Raw genomic sequence first — 17,649 nt, forward strand, 5'->3', positions numbered from 1 at the left:
TTTATAAAAAATCACACTCTTAATTCTTCCCTCTAAGTCCCCTGTGGTTTCTAGAATAGAAAACTTTCCTACTTGCTCTTTTTTTTAATTCTTTTCCTTTTTCCCCTTTCTCCTTCCTTCCCTCCATCCCTTCCTTTTTTCTTTTTCTTTTTTTTCTTTTTTTTTCTTTTTTTTTTTTTTTTTGGACAGGTTATTAAACTATTAGATCAAGGGTATGCTTGTTGTTCTGATTCAGTCACCAGGAGTATGCTATAAACAGTTTTCAGTAAAGTGGACAAGGCGGAAAGATGTAGCCTTGACAATAGTTCAACTAAGTGAATTTAGAACACATCACCTTCCTGGAAGCTGACATTTACTCATTCATTACATATTAGGTCAAGTTATTCAACTGATTGTAACTCTATCTAATTTAACTATTACTTAATTCACATCTTTCCATTGTATTAACAAAAATAGTTCGAAAGACATTATCCAAAGCTCATTTCTTCTTGTGGATTTCTTTTCTGTCTTTTCAGTCTGGATATTGAGGAAGATTCCCCACTTCTAATTGGTCTTTTAATGATCAAATCATGTGCTATATCCCATCTTTTTGTCACATTGTAAAGTAAAGAAAAGAAATGAGACATTTAATCCAAGATGCTAGAATTTAGGAGTAGGAGTGACCTGTGAAAAATAATTTCTTTAAAAACAGAGGAAAGAGGCAAGAAGCTACACTAGAAAATATATTCCACATATTAAGTAAAGTTCTGCTGTAATTGTCAGAATTTTTTTTTAATCTAGACTAATGAATCCATTTGTACAATGAATTTCCAAAGAAGAATCTCCCTTCACCAATGCAGATTAGCACATGTTAACAATTTAGAAAGCTGCCTTGGATACTTTTTTTTTGTTTAAATGACTGGCTAGTAGTCACATAATCATATTGATAAGTATTTGTTACTTTAAGTAAATGGCTATAACATAAAATATATCATATGAAAATAAGATCCATGTATATTTGGACTCAAAGAAATTAGATTCTAATCAGTTTTGCTACTTGTTTAATGTGTAAGCTTCACTAACTCCATTTTTTATATATAAAATGAAGGAGCTAAATGAGATGATATTTAAAGTTCCTTCTACCTCTATATCCTATATATCTTGAATATATATGTTCTATCAATTCGATAAATTATTATTAAACACATGATTTGTAAAAGTATTTGCATAATATGGGGTCTAAAGGATCCATTCCATAGAAGATGTGAGGAAAATATGTGGAGACAGGAAGTGGTGAGACATTACAAGTACTTCCGTTTAGTGTGTGTACCCAAAGCACATGGAGAGAGCAATTTAAAAGTCAGGATTAGAGCCATATTCTAAAATTCTCTGAGTGCTAAGGGAAGCAGGAGAGAGGAGAAAAGAAAAGGAGGGAGGGAAAGAGGAGCATCCAAAAACAGTCTTATTCTCTTACAAATAGATTAAGAGATAAAAGAGAAGTCAGGAAGAAGAAGGAAGAAAGGGAAAGGGAAAAGGAAAAGGAAAGGGAAAAGGAAAGAAGGAAGGAAGGAAATTCAGTGAATCTGAGCTTAAGTCCCCACTTTTATTTACTACAATTAATTATAATACTAATTGTGTGTGTGTGTGTGTGTGTGTGTGTGTGTGTGTGTGTGTGTGTGTGTACAGAGGTACCTTGCTTGATACTCCTTGTTAATTGATTACAGAAGGCACGATGAGTAATGAAAATGATGAGCATCAAAGGAATTATACGTCTCTAATCTACAACCTCCTCATGCTCCCCACCAGTTCACCCCAAAGGCTTCCAGGTGCAGAGAAATAAGCCAGCCCAAATCCAGCCAGGCCTCTATGTCCTTGATCCAACTCACTTTCTGAGAGGAACCTCAATTTTCATATTCTTCCCACACCTGATCGATTCAAACTTCCTTGGAAAAGGGGTGCTAATTGTGGAGGCAGAAACTATGGTCCCATGCCTCTGGTGCCTAAGGCTCTAGCTGCTGGGGCTCAGGACTGCCAAGAATCCTGGGTCCCCTGACACCATTGCCTCCATCCTGGCTGCCTCTGCTGCTAACAGAGCCCTGCAGCTGTGTCTCCTCTTGCTGAGCTCTCTTGCAGCTCTACGTCCCTTGCAGTACTGCTGTGTTGGGAGCTGGGATATTATCCACAGCAGCCCCATCATCCCACAGGAATGGCCCCTCGACCTGCCTGCCCACAAACCTCAGCATAGAGGGTTCCAACCTGACAATCAGGGTCACCACCACCTTTGCTGGGGAGGAGCTGCCTCAGCTGAGGGCAATAACAACAGGGTCAGAGGCTGCGCTGTATTCCCAGCCAACCTCACACCCCTACTACTCAATCAAGAAAACCACCCAGTGGGAAAAGTACTGAGCTAGGGCCAAATGCTGAAGTGCTTTTTTCTTCAAATGCATCAAATACTGAATTCAAACACTTTCGAAGAAGATAAATATATATTTATGTATACATCTATGTATCCATGTACTTATGTATGTATGTGTAGATGTAATATAGTGTGTGTGTGTATATATACATATATATATATATATTTGTATATATACACTAATTGTATATCTATAATTATTTGGCTGTTGCCCTTCATTCTTAAAGAGTTCTAAAATTATATCATTATGTTAGAGTTAAGTTCCATTGTGTTTGAATATGGCTTATCAGACTAATATAAGATCAGTATTTTCTACCACTGGTGGGCATAAATAGTCCATGTTCACATTTGGGGTAGATTCTCTAATTTTATGTATTTTGTGTTTCTTCTGACCTAATTCAATTCTGTTTTGCTCATAAAGCATAGAGCCTTCTCTGATGAGGGCACACCATTCTGGGCAGTCCTATGCCAGTATTTCCCATGTCATATAATCAATTTATTCTAAAGTTCCTGAGAGCATCTTTGTACCAGTTTTTCTGACCACCATGTGAGTGCTTCCGCTGTCATTTCTGCATAAAATAGCCTTCTTGGCAAATGTACATTTGGCATTCCAAAAACATGGCTAGTCCATCAGAATTGTGCTCTCTGCATTAGAGTTTGAATGCTTGGCAGTCATTGAGAAAGTTTCAGAATCTTCCTTAGACACTTCAAATGGAAGTGATTCAGTTTCCCAACATGGGGCTGGCATACTGTCCAGATTTCACTGACAGAATGCACAATAGATCAGCACAATGGCTCTGTAGACCTTCAGTTTGGTCTCTCCCACATTTTCCTTGGAACCTTCCAAACAATGACAGCTCTGGCAATGCATGTGTCAACTTCATTATCAATGTGTAAATCCCTGCCAAGATAAGTGAACTTATCCACAATTCAAAATTTCTCCGGTTTTGGTAGCCAATGGCTCCACATATGGATTGCGTGATGCTGGTTGATGGAGCACCTGTATTTTTCTTGATATTGTGTTAGGCCAAAATGAGCACAAACAGTAGAGAATCAACCTAGACTTTGTGCCTCAGCTTCAGATGGTTGTGCATTGAGTGCCTTGTTTCACTCCATTGGTGACTGGGAAAGTGGGAGAGCATTGTCCTGAAATTCACTTATTGATGAACTTCTCTGAGCAGCCAAATTTTCATGATTTTTCCATAAATCCTCAAAACTGATAGTATCAAAGGTCTTGGTCAGATCTACCAAATATCTCTAACTAAAGTTGTATTGGCTATAATCATAGTTATATTACTAACTATAAGACCTATGGCAGGTCACTTTACTCCCATAGCTCTTGATTTCTTCATTTATAAAATGGGATAGGGGAATTGAATTAGATGATCTTTAAATCTTCTTCCAACTCTAAATATACAGTCTCATATAATTTGTTTTTTGAAAATTCTGTTTCAGTGTTGCAGAGGAAATAGAAAGTATTAACACAGAAGATTTAGAGGGAGGATTTACCTTTAGCAATATCTATCCTTTCCTCTACAATGAAAGTAAAGGAGAGATTGAATGAATAGAAAGGCTTAAAATCTGGAGGAGGAGTCTGATGAAACTCTGCTGTTTGATATTTTCAGTTTTCTTAAAAATAGGGTGTGAGATTATCCACATTATTGCAGGTGGAGTAGGGAGAGAGGTTTAATGAGTATTGTATGACTTCCCTGGAGGAAGCAATAGGGTAGCCATTAAAAGATTATTAAATATATTACCATGCAACAGTGAAAGCCTAATTGAGTTAAATAGAATAAATTTGTAGCGATACCAATCAAAAAGGTTTCATGATTTTCTCTAGCTTCACTTGATTGAGCAAGAGTAGAAATGGAGAAAACAGATGTTGGGGGTTACCCAATGGGATTGTAACAGAAACAGCGGAAGGTCAAAGCATAAGACTAAAAAAACAGAATCCAAAATACTATTGAAATTCTTTTCTTAGGAGTTGAAGAGAGGTTCAGGACTAAGGAGATGGGCAAATAAAGCTAAAATAGGAACAATGGATTAAAGGAAATTGTAGAGGTTGCGGGATCAATGGTGATGAGAACAAAAAAACAGAGTTAAGTTCAGTAACAATAGACATGGGGAAAGGTAATGAGACCAGATGATTATAATTGGGAAGGAAAATTTAAGGGTAAATTTGAATGGGAATTAAAAGAGTAGAGAGAAAGGGTCAAAGGCATTTCATTCCATAACAGTACAATCAAACAAGTACTTCCCTGAAGGCTGAAAACTTAGGTTTATTTCTTCTTCTGAAAATTACTGAAAATATGATCTTAGTCAAGTCATTTAAACTCTCAAGTGTTCCATTTTCTCATCTGCATATTTAATAGCTATCTATTAAATCTGAAATCCCTTACTGCTCTAGAACTGATGAACCGTGATAACCGCCATAAGGTAAAAATCCTGATGTGTCCTGTGAATGACCAATCTTCTCATTAAAGTTAGTTTTGTGCATAGAAATTGTTTGAAAATTGAAAATCCAGGAATGGTGACTCCATTAAATATAGTGGAATTATTAAGTAGGTATATTGAATATAGTATTCAGTATTAAGGAAGTATATTAAATATAATATTCAGGGACAAAATGGGATGTTCCCTAACCATCCAGTGTAAATGGGAGTTAATCTGATGTTGGTTTCTCTTGGTTTTAAGATGGAAAGTTAAAACTTTTAACATAAGCAAAATTTCTAGGGTCAACTAGAAAGGTATTTTTCCTCAAATTCTATTTTTGTTCTCCCTGCATCAACTAAATATTCTTTAAATGAAAAAACATATTTCCAAACATTAAGTGGAAATGATATATTTACTAGGAGAGAAGAAAGATCATCCATTATTATTTGTTCTCTCTTTGAAGCTGGTTTGTGGGTTGAAAAAGAAGCAACTAAAGTTAGCAGTAACTTGAATTGGAAAAGGGGATAAAACAATAAATTATTTTTCTTTGAAAAGCCTATTACAAATTTGAGGCACAGATTGTTATCCTTCTATTTTCCATTTTTCTCATTTGGCAGAGATTCCCATTTGGACATTCACAAACATTTCAGTGCAGGTCCCTCTGATGTATGAATATTGTGACTAAAAACTTCATACTTTGCTTGACACAAATTCTGGAGAATACAATTAAGGTGGGAATTAGCATATTTGCTAGACAGGAAAAGCAAACTAATTATTCTAACACTTGCCAAGCAATACTGACTTTTAATTCTTTCTTTCATTTTTATAGCAGAATAATTGTCAACCAAGGATAAACAACCTTTTAAAAAATGTACTGCTGAGGTAACCAATTATTAAATGCCTCATGAGATTGAGGAAAGCCTCATGATTGGGCTGATTGGAATCTTTCAAGCATCGTTAATGTTGGAAAGGAAAAAAAAAATTAACTACCTTATTATAATGCAGTGCTCCCGAATCAGATCTTGTTAGTTTATAGGCAAATTTATTTTTTTTGGAACTATGTGGAAAATCAGTGAAACATTTCATTTTATATCTTCCAAACTGTCCTCTGGGTTTGAATCCAGGAAGTTTAATTATTGAGGCTATTAAACACAATTTTTAAAAAGATATAGCTAGATATTTCACAGATTAACTTTGAGTTTGCTGCAGAAGAAACTAGGAAAATAGAAAGAAACTATTTAAAAATCACAAATAGAAAGTAAGGTTCTGAATCTTCCATTTCCTAGAGTTATGATTCAAAACATAAGTTAACTTTAAAATAATCATATCAAATCTGATCAATAATTAAACAATCAGAATTTCAAAGTGATCAAAATAATAATGGAGAGATTGATCATAAGTGCAACCAAGGATGTATAAGAAATGGTGGGCAAAAATGTATCATCATCCAGAATCATAGAAAATGTCTACTATATTTTCTTTGAACTATTTTTCCTTTGTTTGACTTTAGAAAAACCACTTAATCTTCCTACCCTTGATTTTCTCATGAGGAAATTAGTGGAGTTGAATAAACTCTTTTAATAGGGTTGATAAAATTATGGCCTCTGAGTTTCCTTACAACTTTAGGATCATGATTCTACAATCTTATGGTTAGAAAAGGAGGAGGACTAATCAAGTAGAATTAGGAATGATGGGCAATCTGAGTCTATCCTGGTACTTATAAGATATTAAAGATAAAAAGGAAGGAGGAAGACCCCTAGTATAATGGATGGTATTTCAATGGAGGATAGGCCAAGAGTCTAGAGAGGCAGTATGGTGTAGTATTTTAAAGTGATAAACACCCATCTCTGGCACTTACTGTCTGTGTGAGCATATATCAGACACTTAACATTTTAGGTTCTCAGGCAATTTTCTAAGAAAGTTTCTAACAATTGGAATAACCATATGTTACAGATAGATTCCCCTCAGGGATAAATCCCTAGTCATTGGCATATAGGATAGAATAAGATAAGGAAGTACAAGATGAAAAATAATGGAATGCATTAAAATGGGAATATCTTCAATGATGATGTCACGAATCTTCTAAAAGTATCAAATTATACATTTGGATATAGTTTCTCTTGAATAAGCTCAACATTAAATGACAATTGAACTTTTCTATCAGTTATAAAATTGTATGCCGCTTTCTATTTCACAATGCCAATAAAAAGTCATACATGTAGTTTATCAATCTTTAAATTAATGATAAATATCTGAGATAAGGCAAACAGCAATTCCCTTGACAGTGTTCTTGATGTACAAGCATCATATCCTTTAAGGATATGTCTTTTTAAATTTTGATTTATTTTATTATTAATTTGTGGAATAAAACAAATAATTCCATAACAGTATAATTTTTTTAAAAGATGATTGCACATGAAACAGCAAATTTATTATGTACAACTCACTATTCCTCTCTGTAAGTCCATACAGTTAAGCAGTGAAATGAATAGAATACTGAAACTGAAGGCAGGAAGACTTGTATTCAAATCCAGCTTCATTAACTGTGTGGGTCAGACCAAGTCATTCAACCTGCTTTTATCCCAACTTCCTCATTAGTAAAATGGGATAATAATTGTACCTACCTCCCAAGATTGTTTAAGGGATTAAATGACATAATATTTGCCAAGTATTTTGAAACTTTAAATTCTTAAATAAATGCCAGCTATTATCATCTATTTAACAATCTTATGTTTGACAGATGATGAAAAATGTCTACAACAGGAAAACTTAAATGTGCTTTTTCTCAACTACCTATTCTGAAAGTTCTTAGACCCTAAATAAAGGAAGCAAATTAAAATTTAAATTTCACCTTTTTATATACTTCAATTCTCAGTGGAGCCAGCATCCTTTCAATGTGGTACTACCTCTACTCATTCTAATCACAGCCCATCCCTGCCTCTTCATCCCAAGAGATCCTTGCCTATATCTTTTCATAAGTTTTTCAAAAAGCCTTTGCTCCAAAAGATGGAGGTATCTCTTTCATTCTTCAAACATTTCATGGATTACAGTCAAGTATTTGCTTGTCCAATGGCTGTCCTTTACTTTTGCCATAAGACCACCAGCATCTCTCTCTCTCTTTCTTTTAATTTTTTGTTCTGGTAAACCACATATTGAGAAGAAATTGTGCCAGCATGGAAAAAATCACTATCACTCTAGCCAGTAGACTGGCTGATGTGAGAGTCACTCACATCCTGCCACTGATGCTAGCTATACTTAAAACTTTGAGTTACTTCCCCTTGCTTCAGTTTCACCATCTAGAAAATTAAAGAGATGGATTCAAGGAGATCTGAAGAAAAATACATAAACATATTTCTATATAAATTTCTAATTATTTCTTGAAACCACTTATTATTATTAAAACCACCACTAAGGCCATTAGATTTAGTCTTCAATGAAATTTTCGTTTCTATGATATTTCCTATACTTTCTGATCCTATAATCTGTTGTTTTTTCGTATTTTATTGTTATGCTGCTTCATTAGTTTTGTTGTCTTTATGCTTCAGTTTAATTTGATCGAATTCTCCTAAGGCAACAGAAAGTCATTTAGTGAGCTGGATGAGATCAAATAGAAATAGTTCTTTGGTATCCTTGCAAAGCTAATTCGGCTTTAATGGATGAGCAGATTATCCTCTAAAAGTTTAAGGTCAGCATTTGATTGTTTTTCTTAAATCTTTATGTATTTGGGCAGATAATATTATTTTTAGAAGGAAGAAATCAATGAATGACTAAACAAAGGAAGAAACAAAGAAAAGAAGGAAGGAAGGAGGGGATGGAAAGAGAGGGGAAAGAAATAGAAGGAAAAAGAAGGAAAATTAGAAAGATTTTTTTAAAAATTATAATTCATGATGCTTTTTTAGACCAAGAGCTATTTTGCTAGATTCCATAGGAATAAGCAAACTTACTTTCAGTAGTGCTTCTTTTTTAGCTTTCCTTTCCTTTCCTTAAGAAAATTAATGATTTTCTAAAATATTATATTCAATATTTAGCACATATGCATTAATAATATCATCAACACTTCTGACACTCATTTTCCCCTTTAGTTTACATCTAAAATCCTACAGAATACAATGTTTCTCTCTAAGTTCAGTTTTCCTCAAATTTGAACAATGTAAATGATGTGGTGTAGCCATTAGGAAGGATGTAGCAATAACTCTAAGACCACCTGACCTTGGGAATCATGTAGTTAGAAGTGACATATTTTTTCTCCTAGGCTATCCTGCCCCAGTTTACTCTATGGGACCAGGATGCTATGGCTACAAATATTGCTGGCTATCAGATAACAGCCTATTGATCAATGATAACAGAGTTTCTGAGACTAATGAGCAACAATAATGACAAAATTGGTGTTTGCCACTTAACCTAGTGATGTTTCAGACTTAAAAACATTTCTAGAAGGTTCTCTTCTCTTCTCCTAGCTCTGCCCAGAGGATTATGGGTACTACACCAGCACACAAAGTCAAAACTACACCACTTCTCAATTGTACTTCTCAGCCACAAAATTAGCATATCAGAGATAGGAGCACCTGGTCTCTAATTTTTCCCTATATATTTATCTTCATGCCCTTGATTCTTTGCTAACTTCTTTTGGAACAGCCTGCTTTAATTGCCATTACAATTATAATAAACTTTGTCTTTTGACTTGGAGATGGGTCCAAGTCTGAATATTTTTTTGAAAGACCTCCTGATGCTGGTCTGGAACTCCAATTTTTTGGGATGCCTCTTGAACCCCTAAATATCTTTTGTAATTACATCATAATCTCATTCTGGTCAAAATGTTTTTGTTATCTTTCAATTATTATCATTATTGTTTCAATATAAGAATTCCTAAGGTGAAAGTAAAGTAGCAAGTATTTAATTCAAAGGAAATTAAAAGTAATTCTATTTAGTTTAATATCTGAGTTTGTAACATTCCTACTTAAAAATATAAGAACATAATTTACATATTACAGTGAGCCAATCTTACCCATTATAGATTCATTCATTTGACAAACATTTTTTAATCTGTTATTATGTACAATGCATTCTGTGGGTTACTGTAGGATTGGATATACAACTATAAATAGAAAATAATCCTTATAGTTAATGGACAGCTAATTTATAGGCTAAGCTGGAGCAAACTTAGATTTCTTAATGTTTTTCTGCTATACTAGCTTGTAAATAAATTCTTTTCTAGCCATAAAATAAAATATTATTTACTTACTATTAACCATTTATCAAATTTTATCAATGCTCTACGTGTGAGAATTGAGTCGAGTCCTTTGGATTTTAAATTCAGAGATTTTTTTTTAATATATATTCAGCATTTGAGGTGATATGCATTGTAGGAGGCAGATAAGGATAGATTTGGGGAATGAAAAACTCTGCTATCTGCTCTTTATTCTTTTCACACTGAAACTTACCTTCTGAGGTATCATGCATGATAGCTGCATTAATATTTCTCAAACTTAAGAGTGAAATCCCTGATGAGCTGCAAAAGGGCTTCTTTGTTTCTCTTTCATTGGCTAGTTTGGGATTTTTTTCTATCAATCACCTTGTATTAACCATTGCTTGCCTCTTCTTTGTTTTTGCATGTTAAAATATAAGAAAAGCTTAATATGAAAACTAAGTGGGTGTTTAATGTTGACTGCATGATTTGCCACTAACTGGCTGAGACAGTTAACCTTTCTATGGCTTAGCAATCTCACCTGCAAAAGAAATGGATAGAGCACCATTGGGGCTGATTTTAGAATGCTAAAGTGACAGACCAGTAGTAATCCCAACTTCTCCAAGTACAAATTAACCAAGTCTTTACACTTCAAGGAAGTGTGGCATTCATTTTAGCCTGGGAATAGCACAGTGGTGAACATTTAGGTGTTGTGGGATCTACTTTTATTCTCTTAAACAAACAAGAAGAAACACTCCATAGTTTACCAAAGATGAGTTATGGCTCTCTTTTGGTTTTGACTCCACTAATATGTGCTTGTTTTGGATCATCAGGGGAACCATCTACTGGCCAAGTAAGAGCCCATGATAAAAAACAAAATCTAGAACATCTATGGATGTGAACAACCCAATTTAATGATAGATCTCTGCCCCTTTATATCTCCCTTTGGGTTGCTAGTTCTGTGTTCTGATTGTACGCCTATGTAAAAGTTTTCTAGTCTTTTGATTGTTCATGGGCTCGTCCATGGGATAACCTCATGGGACATAACCTAGAACTGCACAACATGGGAGGAGGGATTTTTTTTTTCTTATAGAGAATGAGACCCTTTCAGGAATATTATAAGAAAATTGCCAAACAAGTAAAAATTATATGGATGTATTTCATTTAACATTTCATATTTGTCTTATCTTGGATGGTGAACAGAAATCTCCCAAATGGTGATTTATCTTCATGAATATATATCATATATGGCAATACTTCCTTGAGTTTAGCAGTAGAGCAAAATGTTTATGCATAGAAATGTTTATAGAAATCCTAAACAGGATTTTTCCTTTTTACAAATTTTAGAGTTTTCTTTTGAGTCATTTCCAGATATTCTTCTCCACTCTCCCTTCTTCCCAAGTCTTCCCTTATAATGATTTTTTTAAAGCTAAGCAAAACCAAACAACATAAAGTTTAATCAAATCACTCATCATATGCAATTTTCCATTTGGTCTAACCAAGTTTGCAAATAATGAAATTTGCTTGTCATTAAATAATCAAACCTTTCATGCTACAGAACAGATGTAACTGTGGCCTCTGGGGCCTTAATTAGCCATACCAATTCAGGAAAACAATTTTCATTATTCTTCTGTATTTTGTTTTATTTTTTTGCTGAGGCAATTGAGGTTAAGCGACATGCCCAAGGTCACACAACTAGGAAATGTTAAGTGTCTGAGGTCAGATTTGAACTCAGGTCCTCCTGACTTTAGATCCACTGAGCCACCTAGCTGCCCCAATTTTCATTATTCTTTAACAATAACTGATGAATACTACAACTGCTGCTACTATTACTTCTACTGCTACTATACTAACTAACATTTACATGATGCCTTATGATTTGCAATAAGTTTTACAATTATTATTCTCATTTTATCATTACTATGATCATATAAGTTAGGTATTGTTTCCCCCATTTTCCAGATGAAGAAACCTAAGTAGCGATTTAAGTGACTAACCCAGGCTGGATTTGAACTGATTTCTTCAATGAGAAAACTTCAATAAGAAGTTGTCTATTTCCAAGGCATTTATAACCACTGTTTTCTTGTCCCTTTTCATTGATGGTCTTTCAGATCTAAGTTTATTTCCAGCTCTACTTTTTCCTCTTAGTTCTTACAATCTATATCCTAAGGTCTTTGCCAACTCTGACGTCCTGTGTTTTAAAATGCCACCCAGAGCTAATTCTCTGAGATATATGTTCTAAGAGATCTCTTTCTCCTTCCTCTGCACATCAGATTTCTTTCTTAAGAGCCATGCTTTAAACCAAAACCACTCAGATTCTCAATGATTAGCCACCAATAAGTCCAAAGCCAAGCTCCACTTGATCATTATTTGGGTTCTGATTGATTCAGAATGAATGTAAATAGCAGTTATTTCTGCTTTGGCCAGAAATTGGGAGGGTCTTTCCCTTAGATTTTTTTTTTTTTTTTTTTGGACTAGGTGAACGAGGAAATTCTTTGTCTCAATTGTTACCTAGCCTTAATCACTGAATGGTTGTGACCTCAATCAAATTGAGACCAGTTGAACACCTTAGTTTAAAAAGATCAAGGTCTCCCATTGCATCCAGAGCCATTTCCAGTCCTCCTGATCTATATCTGGCTACTGAACCCAGATGGCTCTGGAGGGAAAAGTGAAGCAAGTAACACTGCACACCTCTCTCTCACTTAAATCCAATTCACTTGCATGTCATGGTTTCACCTCCCTGATGTCATGGCCCTCCCTGAGAATGAAGGACAAACAATAACCTTATATTGCATATAGTTATAGTATCATCAGCATCAGCATTAATAAAAGCAGCCCCCATCATAGTTATAGTCCTGCACATCATAGAAATAATGGCTAACATGTATATAACACTTATTATATGCCAGACACTGTGTAAGCAGCTTATAATTATCTTCAGTTGATTCTTACAATAACCCTTAGATATGGGTGCTATTATTATCTCTATTTTGCAGATGAGAAAACTATATACTAAAGTCCTTTCTAGCTCTAATAATTCACAAAATAATTTTGTCACTATTGTGATTTCCCCTCTCTTCCCTGCCATTGTCTGTTAAAATTTCTCTGCATGGACAAAGAGAAGACACTTCTCTAGATCTTGTCATTTCAATCTCCTGCTGATTCTGTCATATTTTTTATTAATTCTGTGATATTCTTTTCCTTGATTATAGTGTAAATATGGAACATGGGGACTATTGAAGCCTTCAAGGGCTCATGGAATGAAAACATTCAGGAATGATTGTCACAATACTAGGCGAGCAGTTCAAAATATAATGTGAGGTAATGTTCTGAGACAGGGCAATGACCTTCCTGTATGGTGCAACAGTGCAGACCAGTATCTCTGGTAAATGAACGCAAGCTGGCAAGCAGTCTGGTAACACTCCCTTACTTCTTCAATCAAGGCATAACTACAGGAGAATTAATTGTCTGTCAACTAATGAAAAATTAGCCACTTAGGGACTAATTAATCAACATGTGCAAATCACATCGAAGATAAAAAATTCTATTAGAGAAAAGAAAGGCAGAAAGGATTTGACAGACCACCTACCCCATCAGCTGGAGCTTCCAGTTCTTCCTTGCAAAAACACTTTGATAATCTTTGTTCTGATGCCTCTAGGAACACTATTTCCATCAACCTTTAATAATCACCAATAGGAAGTTTGATCTTTCCTGGGCATGACCTCATCAGTGTTTCTCCTGCTCCCACCCCAACCTCTTTGGCTCTATATACTATTGTTGTGACATTTATATCAATTAAAGCATCACCTACTGCTAGTTTAGGCTGTCCACATTGATCATTCACTCTGAATCTTTGCCTCTATGAACTCTGTCCAATGGCACACAGCTCATTTTTAATATTTTCTCATCAGTCAACCTCTGGATTCTATTGATCTGCTAGATACCCGTGGTATTGCTAACAGTTAAATAGGTATAATGTTAGGAAAAAGAGAAAAGAGAGGAATATGTCTCTGGAAGAATTAGTACTTAGCTTAAAATGTGTCTCATTTACACAAAATCCTAGGGAATCCTGTCAAAGGGCCAAGAAACCTTAATGTGCTATATAATAATGCTTTGACAAACCAACATGATGTGGGCTAAAATATTCAAGTCATTCTCTGTCTTTTTCTAGCCAAGAGGCCAATTAGATAGCATCCTATTGGGTAATAATAGTTAGCATTTATACTTTAAGGCTTACTAAATGCACATAATCTTCACATCTACTCTGTGAAGTAAGTACTATGGTATTATTCTTTTTTTCTTTTTTTTTTTTTTGCAAGGGGAATACAATTTTAAGCCTAAGATTAAGATTTTAAGCCTCCTCCTCTTCCTTCTTTCTTCTTCTTCTTCTTCTTCTTCTTCTTCTTCTTCTTCTTCTTCTTCTTCTTCTTCTTCTTCTGCTGCTGCTGCTGCTGCTGCTGCTGCTGCTGCTGCTGCTGCTGCTGCTCCTGCTATTGTTGCTTACCTCACCACTTGTAGTCTTTCTTTTCACTTAGGGTGCCATCTCCTTATGTGTGTGTTCTGTCTATAGGAATTTGGGGATCTAGATAGCATTTATTTGTTTTTATTTATTTTGTTTTTAATGGAACTAGGCCTTTAAACTCAAATTACATAGAAAAGTAAATAATAGTCCTCAATCCAACCCTCAATGGTTCATAGTTTAAATTTTAAAGAGTATAAATAGCAGTTGGTTTCTGCTCTTACCAAAAACTTTGAGGGTTGATTGATTGATATTTCTGGGATGGTAAATTAGACCATCTTTTGTCTCAATTCTTATTTAGCCATTAATCATTGGATGGGTTTTGCTTCAGAAAAAAACCGAGACTGTGAAAGACCTTAACTGAGAAAGGCCAAGATCATCTTCTGAATCTCAGGCCATCACCAGTCATCTGGTCTGTTTTCTTGCCATTAGACTTCAGTGACTGGAGGAGGGAATGAGGCTGATGACCTTGAGCAGCTCTATGTCACTTAAATCCAATTCAAGGGTAAATCAAGACTTGGGTTTCATGACATCTTTGGTCCACTTTGGGAAGGAAGGAGGAACAACAACAAATATGTTCAGTTGTTCTTTTTTTTTTTTTTTTTGGTCCTGCCAGTACCTTAAGCCACCCTAGCCCCTTTACTGTTAAATTTCCTAACTCCAGAAATAGCTCACTGTCTCTACTTTGTCATAACCCACAAACTCCTCACAACTCCACCATTTTATTATAACTCATGTAAAAGGTCATTAACTACCTCTTAATACTAAATCCAATGACCTTTTTTTCTCAAACCTCATTCCCCTTGACCTTTAGGTAGCATTTGATACTCACAGAGCATTAGGTATATAGATTCAATTCAGAAAGATGTATTTCTCTAGTATCCATTATATGTCAGATACTATGCTAGGTTCTGTTTCTAAAAATAAAAACAAATAGTACCTGCTCTTAAGAAAACTGGGACAGGAGAAGAAAAGGAATAATGGAAATATAGATAAATAAATATAAAATATATTCAAAATAAACAATAGGTAGTTGAAATGGGATGAAAAGGAAAGCACTAAGAATTGGGAAAATCATGAAAGTTGGCAGATGAGCAGAGCTTTAGCTTAGTGACTAAAAGTTCTAAGATGTTGGAGTGAAGAATAAGAATTCTGTGCATGGAAAACAGTCTTGCAAAGATATAAAGGTGAGAAATTGATTACTATCTATAAGAAATTTTCAGAAATCTAGTTTGGCTAGAAAACACAAAAGGGAGAAATATTTAAATACCCTAAAAAGATTTAGCTTGAACTTAGATTATAAAGGTTTTTAAAGGCCAAAATGAGTAATTGGCACTTTATCAGTTGTACTAGGGAGCCACTGAAGCTTCTTGAACAAGAGAGTAACAGGATGATCTATACTTTAAAAACATTACTCTCTCATAGTCCTAGGGAAGTTTTCTTGAGAATTATCAATGCTTCTAATATTTCAAAAATCCCAGAAATAAACATAAAAGCTACTCATTTAATTTGTGGTAAATTTAATTAGAACAACAAAAGGAACAATCATTATATTTCTCTTTATAGGGAACCAGGGAAGAAGGTTACACCAATCCTGCTATGGCTGCCCAGGATGCAATGGTAAGTCCAGTCAAGCAATCAAAAAAGCCAAAATTCCAAACCAGCTCTTTCCTTGGAGATATTTCTCCTCATGGTTTGGGATTGTACTGATGACCCTTCATGGTCTTATAATATTCCAGGTTCTATGGGAAGCTTGTCAACAAAAGACAGGAGAACATAAAACTATGCTACAAATGATCCTCTGTAACAAGAGCTACCAGCAATTATGGATGGGTAATTATTAATCATTTTTATTTCTGCTTCCTTATCTAAATATGTAATGAAAGACAAGTAGCTAAATGAAAAGATAGGAAAATATGAACTGTAGTAACCACTTAATCTAAATTTAATTTATTTATATGTAGCAAGCCTTACTTTTCCAGCTCCAGCAGGAAAGTTTTTTCATGTCAGTGAATATTCCAGATAACTGAAGTTAAATTCTATAGCTCAACTCCTAGAAATACACCCAGTGATTAGCATGATTCCTGATTAATAATTATATTTATTAGACAGTTTTAATGATTGAAAGCACTAAAAACTTTTTTGATTAAAAGCTTAATTACTGATGGGAATTTTTAAACAGTGCATTTAAAGACTCATCTTGATTTTTTTTAAAGGATATATTTCAAATGAAAGGCTCCTTGGAATAGTGGATAGAGAGGCAGTTTTAAAAGCAGGAGGATCTATATTTGAATCTCACTGCTGACACATACTGACTATGTGACCCTTGGCAAGTCACTTAACTTTTCAGTGTTTTAAGCAATTAAGACTTTAATTTACAGAAAAATTGTTGACCTGTTATGGTAAAGGGAGTTACCTTATATGGGAGTTCTATATACCAATGAAACCCATGATCCATTCTCTATTCCCTTGCTTTAAAAGACTTGTAACTTGATCTGTCTAGGCACTCCTTCTACTAATAGAGATTGAAATTTTCCTAAAGTTTATTATCCCAGTGTATTGGATGAGGAGAGTTTTGTTTTGCTTTTTTTCATAGTTTGTTTATTTCCAACCCCCTTCCCCAAGGTATAGTCTATAAGGAGCTAGGGATACCTTCACACCATTGTGTGAATACTATATTCACAAAGGAAATTTCTTAATAAACATTATATAAAAAATCATCCCCCAAATTGAAATTTATTCTAACTTGACAGATAAAAAATGCTTGATTACAAATTTGGAAGTCATGGCATAATTAACTTTACATATACAACTAAATCATTTACTAGTTAGAATTAAGGTTAAAACAAATGTAGAATTAAAAGAAAGGATTATAAGGAGATACTATTGTGTATAATTAGGAACAATTTAAGACCCTATATTCAAAGAAGCTTTCTATGTCCTTAAAATGGAAAATGGGAAAAAGTAAAGATATTGACCTTGATAATCACCACTTTCTACAAAAGTTTAATCAGTAAAAGGCATTCACCCAGAACCCAGAAACTGCTTTTACTGACAAACACTTGATCTTCTTACTAAATAGAGACACATATCAAGTGAAGTAAGTGCCAGTTTAAA

At 34.5% G+C, this 17,649-nt stretch overlaps 1 protein-coding gene across 1 annotated transcript in view; it reads left to right on the plus strand.

Moving 5' to 3' along the window:
* Positions 1-17,649, plus strand: part of ANXA10 (annexin A10) — a 99,643-nt gene that overhangs the window by 66,382 nt on the left and 15,612 nt on the right. The window contains exons 7-8 of the mRNA XM_074272533.1: positions 16,099-16,152; positions 16,272-16,365. Coding sequence (XP_074128634.1) covers positions 16,099-16,152; positions 16,272-16,365 — 148 coding nt within the window. The remainder of the gene's footprint in view (positions 1-16,098; positions 16,153-16,271; positions 16,366-17,649) is intronic.

This window comes from Sminthopsis crassicaudata, chromosome 6 (assembly GCF_048593235.1).
Source record: "Sminthopsis crassicaudata isolate SCR6 chromosome 6, ASM4859323v1, whole genome shotgun sequence".
NCBI lineage: Eukaryota > Metazoa > Chordata > Mammalia > Dasyuromorphia > Dasyuridae > Sminthopsis > Sminthopsis crassicaudata.